The sequence below is a fragment of the Haematobia irritans genome, chromosome 3 (assembly GCF_050003625.1).
Source record: "Haematobia irritans isolate KBUSLIRL chromosome 3, ASM5000362v1, whole genome shotgun sequence".
Classification (NCBI taxonomy): Eukaryota; Metazoa; Arthropoda; class Insecta; order Diptera; family Muscidae; genus Haematobia; species Haematobia irritans.
The window spans coordinates 53126877-53139098 of NC_134399.1; the positions used below are offsets into that span (position 1 = coordinate 53126877).

General features: G+C 31.9%; 1 protein-coding gene across 5 annotated transcripts in view; it reads right to left on the reverse strand.

The window, feature by feature from the left end:
- The window catches only part of Tob (Transducer of ERBB2), a 99537-nt gene that overhangs the window by 11584 nt on the left and 75731 nt on the right, over positions 1-12222 (reverse strand). The window contains exons 1-2 of one of the 5 annotated variants that reach the window (XM_075302688.1): positions 9395-9546; positions 175-843 (exon numbers count right to left, since the gene is read on the reverse strand). In XM_075302688.1, coding sequence (XP_075158803.1) covers positions 175-327 — 153 coding nt within the window. In that variant the 5' untranslated portion in view covers positions 328-843; positions 9395-9546. Of the gene's footprint in view, positions 1-174; positions 844-3991; positions 4206-9394; positions 9547-12222 lie in introns of those variants that run through there. The other 4 variants (XM_075302687.1, XM_075302690.1, XM_075302686.1 and 1 more) reach the window with 4 other exon arrangements.

Here is a 12222-nt window from a genome sequence, read left to right on the forward strand (position 1 = left end):
TTAATCAATGGATAGAATTGCTAGAAAAGCGTTGGACTAAGTGTATTGAAGTTTCAGGAGATTATATTGAAAAATAAAAATATTTTTGAAAAACTAACTATTCTCTTTCATTGATAGGCGAAGAAGTTTCCGAACCGCCCTCGTAATGAAAGAAGTGTCACTGTCAAAACATACCTTAAATGGTTTCTCAGGATACCAGTGCCCTTGAAATTTATCCTTCAACGCCTTTTCCAACTCCTCACCAAATATATTCACTCGCCGTCGGGGCAATTTGTTGTACAAATATGAGATAACAAAATTTAATGCCACTTGTATTTCAATATGCATTTTTGTTCTTTCGTTGTTTCGTTTTGTTTTGCTTCTGAAGTTGGTTGCTTTGTAGAGCTGTTGAAAATCTTCGTTTCTGGGCTTTAAGGTCTAAAATATCTGGTGGCTATTTGAATGTGACTTTAGCTTCATAGGTCCATTCGTTTGTTCAATGATGACACTGCTTCTGTTGTTGTAAGCGTATTATTTTAGCAGTTGGTGCAATTGTTGAGGGTTTTAAGTTTGAGGAGGTTGTGTTTACTTCTAGTTGTTTTTTATGCAGTTTCTGGTGTTATAATTTTATGGATTTTCTTTGGCAACGTTTCTGTTTAAGTATTATCTAACAACTTTGAAGCGTGGCTGTCTATTTGTATTTGTTTCTATATCTTTTGTTTTTGTTCTTGGGAATCATGAGTCTATTGTTATCATTAGGGGTCGAATATACAATTTTGCTTTCAGTTTGCTTTGTTAGATAAATTCCTTGACGTTGGCCTTTGTTTCGTTGAATTTCCACTGCTATTGTTCAAAACTAACGATCTGTAAGAAGAGCAAGAAAATTTGCAAAAAAAGGACCATTAGTAAAATGTCATAAAACATTGATGCTGAATAAATAACGCAGCACAGATTCTTAAAAGGTTTAAGGTTCATGCTGTTTATAATCTAGTACCACAATTAGAATATTCTCATATTTCAATTTTACGCCCATTTTCATGAAGCTCCGTTAGTGCTACGTTAGCTAACGGACTTTTAAACCGTACTTGGGCATATCTGCCATCTTGCCTATATATTCCATAAGCAAGTTAGGAATTTAATTGCTGAAAAATTTTCAGTTAAAGTTAACCGGAGAGAAGATATTTGCAATTTATTTTCTGTTAACTGGCAGTTAAAGCCTAACGGAGCTACATGAGAATGGCCGTTAGTAAGATAGAAATACAGAAAATTATCAATGGGGTATCTAGTACTAAAAAATAGAACCTGTTTATGATTGTTTAATTCGAATATTGAGTCATTCTAGGTTAGGTTAGGTTATGTGGCAGCCCGATGTATCAGACTCACTTAGACTATTCAGTCCATTGTGATACCACATTGGTGAACTTCTCTCTTATCACTGAGTGCTGCCCGATTCCATGTTAAGCTCAATGACAAGGGACTTACTTTTTAATGCCGAGTCCGAACGGCGTTCCACATTGTAGTCATTCTAATATTAACCCCCATTATTATGAAGCTCCGTTATTGCAACGTTAACTAACGAACTTTTAAATCGTACTAAGTACATATGCCAGTTAATAAATTAACTGCTGAATATTGTTCAGTTAAAGTTAACTGGGAGAAGATATATCCACTTTTCTTTCTGTTTAGTGGCAATTAGAACCTAATGGAGCTATATGAAAATGGCCGTAAGATAAATTTTGAAACGGTCATCGGTGCGTATGATTATTTTAATCAAGTAAACGCGGAGGTGACCATGTAAGTGCTAGCCTAGTACAAAGATAGCGTTTTTGCATGAAAACCTGTTATATTCCATACAAAAACCGTTTGAAAGAATAACTGCGATTTTTTTGATCACATTTTGTTAAGGGGTGATACGGTCAAAATTTGGTCAAGGGAAAACGCGTGTAAATCGGTGAAATCGCTTATTTAAAAAATCAAATTAAATTTCTTTTTCAAGTTCAATTAGTATAAAATTCAGGAAAAATATTCAGTTAGGCTTTCGCTTTTCCAAATCCGAATTGCCGGGCCTCACGCTTGACACCTGCCATCAGATTTTGTACAGACACCTTGTCCACCATCTTCGCCGCAGAAAGCCAGTTTGCCTTGAACTGCTGCTCGTCCTTAGCAGTTTTTTTGGTCTTCTTTAGGTTCCGCTTGACAATAGCCCAGTATTTCTCAATTGGGCGGAGCTCTGGCGGGTTGGGAGGGTTCTTGTCCTTGGGAACCTCCTGCACGTTGTTGGCGGCGTACCACTCCATGGCCTTTTTACCGTAATGGCAAGATGCCAAATCCGACCAAAACAGTACGGAACAACCGTGTTTCTTCAGGAAAGGCAGCAGACGTTTATTCAAACACTCTTTCACGTAAATTTCTTGGTTGACAGTCCCGGAAGCTATGAAAATGCTGCTTTTCAAGCCACATGTACAGATGGCTTGCCAAACCAGATATTTCTTTGCGAACTTTGACAGTTTTATGTGCTTGAAAATATCTGCTACCTTTCCCCTTCCTTTTGCCGTATAAAACTCCTGTCCCGGAAGCTGCTTGTAGTCGGCTTTGACGTAGGTTTCGTCGTCCATTACCACGCAGTCAAACTTCGTCAGCATCGTCGTGTACAACCTCCGGGATCGCGCTTTGGCCGTCGTATATTGTTTATCATCGCGATTTGGAGTCACTACCTTCTTGTAAGTCGATAGTCCGGCTCGTTTTTTGGCTTGATGCACGGTTGTAGACGATACACCCAGCTTATTTGCGGCATCTCGGAGAGAGAGGTTAGGGTTTCGCTTGAAACTACCGGCAACTCTCTTTGTCGTCTCAGCGGCTTCCGGTTTTCGATTTCCCCCCGATCCAGACTTCCTGGCTGTCGACAAACGTTCCCCAAACACTTTAATTACATTTGTAACGGTTGATTTGGCAACTTTTAGCGATTTTGCCAGCTTTTCGTGCGAGTAGCTCGGATTTTCGCGATGCGCGAGCAAAGATTTGATACGCTGCTCTTCTTGCTTGGACGGCATTTTGACAACTGAAGACTGAATTCCAAAATCAAAATAAGAGCAACATTCTACACACACACACACCTTCAAAATGAGGGGTGTTCAGGTTTTTTAAATGCAAAATTGAAAGAAATGCGTCAAGTTTATATTGACCAAATTTTGACCGTATCACCCTTTACACGGTGATAGCATTAGACACATTAGAGCCCAACCGAAGGCCAAATTTTCGGCCGAAGCAGAGTTAATACTGGTCCAAAATGTTCGGACGATGTCGAAGCCGAATCTGAAAATTTTAATGTGACTCTCATAAACCCATCAATACAATCAGATAAGGAATGTGATCACCTCCTAGAGCAAAATATTATTTTTGAATGGGGAACATTTTTGCCGCGAAAATTTTGTTTTCTCACCAAATATATAATGATTATCGAAATCATAACATGGTTGCGACATACGTGTCACAGAAAATATAATATAATTTTTCTCTAGACGATGATCATATTCCTTCTCTGCGTGTATTGATGGGTTCTTGACAGACTCTGTGTCCAACATTTAGGTTAAGATATGCACATTAGTGGCCAGGAATTAAACCGCTTTTGCCCGTTTAAAAAAGGCTGGCTACAAAAAGGTCTTCAATGTTTGGCTAGCATCCTCTTTAACTGCATCAGGCCCATCAACGTTGGTGACTCAGCAAAAATTTGGCTGGAACGTTTTGATGCAATGTCTGAGCTTGTGTCATCGACCAAGATCATTGTTTGAAAACACTATAAATTCCTTAAAAATACAAATAAATAAATTAATTCATTAACTTTAGATAATTTTATCGAGCATTTTATCGGTTAGGGAAGGAAAAATTGCGATAGATACACTCATATGTATATGATTTTATATGAGGAAAATTTAGCTAAACGGGGTTTTTTTATTATGAGGAAATGAGTTATCAATTCACAAATCGTTTTTCTAATTAATTTCTTTTACTGAACCCAATTGGAATATAGGTGACGATGTTTATAACCTCGGGACACTTTATTAACTATGGATACAGAATTGACAGTACCACTCAAAACGAAATTCGAAAATCAATTTTGTTGAACTTCCGCACGATTGAACGAACTAACTTTGGATGAATATTCAAATCCGAGAGTGTGCTTTATCCTGCTAATTGAAAATTTGCTTGAAATTCTCTTTTCACATTTGTTTATAACAAAGTTTGCATAGAATTTATTGTATGTGTCATTACAAACATATATGTGTGTGTGCTTGTATATGTATTTCAATAGACATTTTCGCTTAAACGATTTTCACTTTTCATGATTTGATTTTGAATTCAATTTTGTTAAATTGTCACAAGTTAAGAGCAGTGTTGATGCAACTGCCAACAAACAAATCCATTACAGTTGGCAAATCGTTATATATAATGAATGGCAAAGCGGATGCCGCCATGGCACCATAGACTCAAAAGTAGCATCACCAATTCAAACATTATAATGATGTAATTGGCGGCGATTACAATGAGCCCCAACCCAATAAATAAAGCATCAGCAATGCAGACTAAAAATATCGCAATAAATAAAAAATTCACTTTCTTCGGTGGATGTTTGTCGCTATTCGCCTATGCCATTATGTTTTAGTTAGCAAATGACGTTTGCTAGTACCAAAACCAAAGATTCAAGCCAATAAGCAAAAACTGATCTATAGAAGGCGCATGCATGGGGACAATAGTATCTGTTTTTTTTTTTCATTTTCACATTTATGAGGAAATTTTTGGCATTGAATTTTACTTTCGAATGATTTAGGTGTAACAGAGACATAAATACATGAAATATGTAAGCAAAGAATATTAATTAGAACATCTGTTTGTAGTATGTATTTGATGTCAGCTGTTTTAGACATGTGAGACAGCAAGACCTGGCGGCCAACAAGTCGACTTTCAAAATTAATGAAACTAAAAAAATCAACAAGGTTCTGGTAACAATGTCCGTTTTGATGATCGAAATTGTTCATACAAGGTTTGGACACAGTTAACTACCATATTATTTTATTGTAGGTATTTTTGGTTAATATGGTATTAATAGTCCAAGGAAAAATGTAGTCCAAAAAAAAAAAATATAAGGCCTCCAGTTTGTTTAGTACTGAATAGGTAAGCAGTGACAACTAAACGAGCTAAACTGGTTCGAGCAAACGTCATTTTATCCAAATTTGATGTGTCCATACCGGAGACAGATCTAGGGTTGAGAAAAATAGATTTTCGTCAAGGTCAGCAGTAAATTGGTTATTATTTAATTTCAAGTTCGCATATTTTAGAGTATGACAATTTCATGCGCTATAGTATTTGTTTAAAATTTATTACGATTGACGGTGTGTTTGTTAATTTTGAGTTTTTGTTGACACCTATTTTGTAAATCGTGTGTCAAATGCATTTGCTGCATTTCCTTCACACATTTCATTTACACTGGAATAAAAGTGAAGAACGAAATAATTAAAGCATTTACAATGCATTGCATATTAGTGCTATAAATCACATGGTTATATTTGTTTTTATACTTTTCATCTATTTAGTTATTACAAGTCGCTTTAGTTCATTTTTACAGTTTGTTATTTTTATTAGTGCGAAAACATGGAATGATTTGTACACAGCGAATAAATACAAAATAAAACAAGAGTAATATCTTAAAAATGGGGTGTATTTATTTTTTGCACTGGATGACAAATTTTCGAAGGTATCCAGGGCAGTTCGCCTAGCGAAAGTTATTGTGTTTTTGAAAAGAGTGCTAGAAACGTTAGTAATATGACAACGGTCCAAAAACTCCAAATTTTCCAATTGTCAGTGTTGTCAACATATGATAGTATCCGAATCGCAAAACTCAATGCATGACAACACAAAATATTTCAGAAGCTTACGACGTTGTTGTCATAAGATAGAGGTGATTGTCATTGCTTGTTTCTTTCCCTGTCAAAGGTTAAATTGAAATGCATTTCAGCTGTTCTAGTTTTTAATAATCTGACTTGTATTTCCTTTTTCTTGCGAGTGGTTGGCACGTTTCTTCTGACGTCGTTTAGGTTGATATGTTGAAATACGACATTTTATATACTAAAGCAATATAATAACGTATGTACATGCAGACATATAGTACGTTTGACTTAGGATTATAAGTATGGTAGATGTGGCATAAGACATTTTCGGAGAAGAGGAAATATATTGTCTTAAAGGGCGGTACTCTTGTAAAAGCAAAATGAAACGCTTAAAATTAGAAAGAATTGATAAGAAAAAGTTTTATTGTAATTCAAATAATATTTTTTCAAAGACTGACAAATAAAAGCTTTGAATTAGCTATTTTAATAAAGTAACCGCCAAAATTTCAATGCGAAAAGGGAACATAGTACCGGCCTTAATGTGGCTATTCTTATTAATTTTATTATTCTTTTAATCATTTCAGTTTCCATTAATTCAATTACATTGTATTAATTCAATTTATCTATATGTAGTAATTTTATTCAATTTAAAAGTTATTTTGCACAGTAAAAAATAACTACTTCGTGCGAAAATTAAACTAAAATGTACTCCACATTTTGAGGTTTACACAATGCGTTGTTAAAACAGGCAAATGCAATGACGTAGTATACTTTTTAGCGTAGTATTAGAAAGAATTGATAAGAAAAAGTTTTATTGTAATTCAAATAATATTTTTTCAAAGACTGACAAATAAAAGCTTTGAATTAGCTATTTTAATAAAGTAACCGCCAAAATTTCAATGCGAAAAGGGAACATAGTACCGGCCTTAATGTGGCTATTCTTATTAATTTTATTATTCTTTTAATCATTTCAGTTTCCATTAATTCAATTACATTGTATTAATTCAATTTATCTATATGTAGTAATTTTGTTGAATTTAAAAGTTATTTTGCACAGTAAAAAATAACTACTTCGTGCGCAAAATTAAACTAAAATGTACTCCACATTTTGAGGTTTACACAATGCATTGTTAAAACAGGCAAATGCAATGACGTAGTATACTTTTTAGCTGTCATTTACAAAATTACAACATCATAATAGAAAAATGAAACAAATGTAAAAAAAACTATCATTGGCACCATATATTTATTTATATATATATATATATATATATATATATATATATATATATATATATATATATATATATATATATATATATATATATATATATATATATATATATATATATATATATATATATATATATATATATATATATATATATATATATATATATATATATATATATATATATATATATATATATATATATATATATATATATATATATATATATATATATATATATATATATATATATATATATATATATATATATATATTAAAATATTTAATATTTCAATTATTTCTAGAATTTGAAATAGTTGGCAATGTCAAAAGACTTTCTTGACATACTGTATATATATATATATATATATATATATATATATATATATATATATATATATATATATATATATATATATATATATATATATATATATATATATATATATATATATATATATATATATATATATATATATATATATATATATATATATATATATATATATATATATATATATATATATATATATATATATATATATATATATATATATATATATATATATATATATATATATATATATATATATATATATATATATATATATATATATATATATATATATATATATATATATATATATATATAGATATATATATATATATATATATATATATATATATATATATATATATATATATATATATATATATATATATATATATATATAATACAAATAATACAAATTCATCCATCTTCTTGTCAATCAGCTTACAAAAAATATTATTTTAATAATGTTTAGACAAAAAACAAAAACAGCTTTGATATCAGGCCAACTTAAAAAATAAGTATAATTATGCATCAGTTTTTCTATGTATTTGAATTCAAACGAGTTTACTTTAAATTAAATTTAAATTAAATTATTTTTAATTTAATTTGTTTTGAAAGTCGAGAAACCAATATTGTTCAAACATTCTCGTGGTCTTCGAAATGACCTGGGTTTTACAGCAGTTTTAATTATAAGAACAATTGTTTAGGGTAAATATACCCACACAATTTAATTATTTCTATTGTCGACCTCTGCCAATTTTACCCCACTCATTATTCGATGAATTTTGAAATGCCCTACCGCCTGTACAAAGGCGTTTCCGAGTTGGTAATATTGAAGCTTTAGTTGATTGTTATAGTTTGGCCTGAAAACACTGTCGTTCCATCTGTCTGGTCATCTATTTATTTTCAATCTTTATAGAATTTGGTATGGCAGTAAAAATCAGATCCAAATATGTCACCCAAATAATAAGCCGTAGCGATTGAGATATATTTCACATGGCTACAATGAGGTATTATGGCACTCAGTAAGAGACATCATTATTACCCAGTTTGTTAATGCATATAAAAGTTATTAACAATTTACTAAAATAATCAATGTCTGTTTTTTTCTTGCCTTCCTTTAGTTTTGCATATCCATGTCGTTTTCTCTAAAAGGTTACCTCTTTTCAATTTGGTAGCCTTGAACGTGATGATCCAATTTGTGATGATATAAATGTGGTTGTTTTAAGTCATAGAATTCACAAGAAGACCCCTTTCAGAGGTACATTGATACACATATTAGCCAACAAAGGCATTCAAGTTGCCGCCAGTACCATCCCCATCATTGGAATGACCACATTAGGTAAAAGAAAGCCATATAAAATAAATTCAAAGAAACGGTGTCTATACGTCAGAGATACCACCTTACTGCCACTAATGGTATACAAAGAGGAATATGGCAAACAAAAAAATCGATATTTTAAAGGGGAAATTAAAGTCATGTCTGCCATTGTCAGGCACTGATATGTTGCAAACAAAGACTGCTGGCACGTTGGGGAAACGTCGATAAAGAATACGATGTAAATTTGTATGCGGCAAATCTCTCAACAAGACGGCAGAGCAGTTCAATATGGGTGAAGAGCCTGGAACTACTTGCGTTTAGCACGTGGGATTGCATTTCTAACAGGGGAAATATAATAGAGTGCAAATCAAATTGAATGCGGGCTTACCCACTCCATATTTTATGTAAATATAACCTCACCGTGTTGTGAAACATTGTGAAAATTTTCTGATGTCTATATTCAAATCAATAGTATCGAGATGTATTCCAATGTTTCGCCTCAATAATAAAGTTAAGTTTAACAGCCATGTAGAGTAATTAGGATACATCGGTAGTATAATTTAGAGATGTTAAATCAGTCGAAAATTAATTTTGATGATTTGTCAGAGAATTGTTTTGGACTTAGAATATAAAATTTAATGCTTTACCCTTGATCCGTGGAAGATTAATTTGCGAATTTGAATTTGTTCACAAGCATTCCTTTTTTAAGAGCATCCCGGGATCCTCCATCAATTTTTTCCATTTCCGATGGACTTCTTTCGGACCAGTAAATACGCTATTTGGCCATTGAAAGTCAAAATACAAAAAGAACAGAAAATCTATAAAAAGTAAAAAAAGAAACAATAAAAATGAAACTAAAAATTTTATTTTTTTGAATCTATGCCAATTGATTTTTTCACTTCTTTGGAAGTTCTTTGAGAGAGCTTTGAGCATTTGTTTTATTGACTTTTAATAGGAAAATATGTTTATACAAAAATATACGCCGAAAATAACAAAACAAAATCGACGTACAACATAAAAACAATCTTTTGAAAAATTATGTGATCTGGTAAGATTTGAACCTGTGTTCTTTAATTTTTGACTCATACTACTAAAGAACATCTCGAGAAGTAGTTAGAATGCTATGACTATGATCATATCATAAACATTTGAATTGAAAACATTTGTTTTTTATTTTTTAAAATGTCTTCATTCAAATGAACTTCCAAGGTACAACTTCTAAAGCAATGTAAAGGATCCAAAAAGTAGTACTTCTGTCCTATGATAAGCCCATGTACTGACATATACTGACTGACTGAATACCAGACTTATCAATATGTTGTTATCTTCTTTACCACCGATATTTGGTCACAATGACAAATGTTTGTAGATAAGGCAACGAAGATATGGGCATGAAATGACAGTATACTAATTATATTAAACAATTCAAGTCTCCATGTTTTATAATAGATTTTTAATGATTTAATATTTTCATTGATTACTATTTAATTAACTGCTACAAATGCTACACAAAAAAATCTATGTACCAGAAGTTTGTAGTAGGTCATGCATCGAAGCAAATCGTAAGGGAAATAAGTCCTGTGAATATTTTCACATCACGTTTCCACTGTCTATAATATTTTAATTTATTTTAATGGAATAAACAAAAAACACGAAGCCAAATAGTGGATGTGGTGTATGTACCTAACAATATAGACATTATACCCCATATTCATCACACCAGTCCCTTAGTTTGAGATACCCTTGACCTAATTCAGTTCTCATTTTGAAGATATTGGCCATGGTGATGGTAATGCTGATGAGAATGATGAAAATGGCTGTGATGAAACCACTTACAATTTTTTGGTTTATTGGGTTCAGCGCAATTTATTTTTAGTACAGCTTCCAAAGAGGGGAGGAAAACGCAACAACAACAAAAAGCATTAAAGTCCTTATCAAATTATCATGGTACCCTTAGGACTCATACACTATTTTGTGGCAGTAACAGCCCCTTCCCATGATCTTAGATTCCCTTCACACAGCCTTTGGCAAATCAAATACTCCTTCATGCAATCTAATTCATAGAATATTCCAAATAAGCCCCAAAGTAACGTGGTGATTACTGGTGAAAAGCTAAAGTCTACAAAGTTGATAAACTCCACCAAAGAGTGTCTATGTGTTTCAGGGTTCTTTGTAAAGCAGCAATATTCCAAAGAAAGTCTTGAAAATGTATCGCTTTGTATGTCTCCCTCATTTTGCCATTGGCATTAGCTCCATAAAAAAACGTTGCCACCCTCGGTCTTATTAAAATGTTTTACTCTGGATAAAATACCATAAATTCCAATTGGTCCATTTCATCTGAAGCCACAACGAGGAGAGACGGCGGGCGAATGTAAAAGAAAGGAATTGTGTCAAGATGGATGGTCGGAAGGGTGACATTGACCAAAAAGGTTGATATACGGTGAATGGCATCCATGAATGAAATGTAGTATCCGGAAATGTTGGGTTTGGCAGAGACTCGAAAAGGTTGTTAGGAGTGATGTGTTGATTACATTTTGCAGAATTGTGTAATAAGTTTGAAACAAAAGGAGGTTTAATAAGTGAGGTCTAATGAAATTGGTAACCAATTGGGGACACATTTGTAAAAAATATATATATGTAATTAAATTTTATGGAATAAAAAAAAATAAATTATGTATAATTAAAACGATTTCATAGTAATTCTACTGTATGTTTCTGTTGCAAACTATTGGAAAACTTTAGAATGATATATATGATTATTTTTAATTATATAAATTTTCCAAAGAAACGCATCATTTCTAGAACTTATTGATGATCCCTTTATTTTCATAGTCTTAAGTTTCAAATGCGATTATGTTATATTCCAAAAATCCTTATACATAGGAAATATAACTTTAATATGCCTGAAATCTACAACATAGAGTCAGTCATGTCTGGACATAAATCAAATGGAACTCCCGTGGATTCGATTGTTTTAAGAAATATTTCTGAATATACCATTCGCAAAATTGGTATCAAAAATCACCAAAGTGGGGACATATATTGGAAAAATTTTATGTGGTCAAAATTTGATATTTTTTGAAATTCAAATTTGTGGACATTACAACTTTTAATCTAAAGCACATATGTGCTACACTGTTAGAAAAATATGTTTTTCATATGTTTCAATATAAACAAAATGTGTTTCGGGCACAATTTTTAAACACAATATATTTAAGTGCAAACATGTAATGTTCCTAAACTAACACTAAATGTTTGGGACATCTATGTTAATATGTTAGAATGTATTATGTTTGGGAATGTAAACATATATAAATTTACAAATTTCGAGTAAACATATATATGTTGTGATATTTTATTCAGAGAGCGACAGAGAGAGTATAGAGAAAGAAATATCAACTTAACACAGCGAGACAATCAAAAGAGAGCAATTTCTGTGAATCCGCTTGTGTGTTGTTTCGGAAAACAGTTTTAT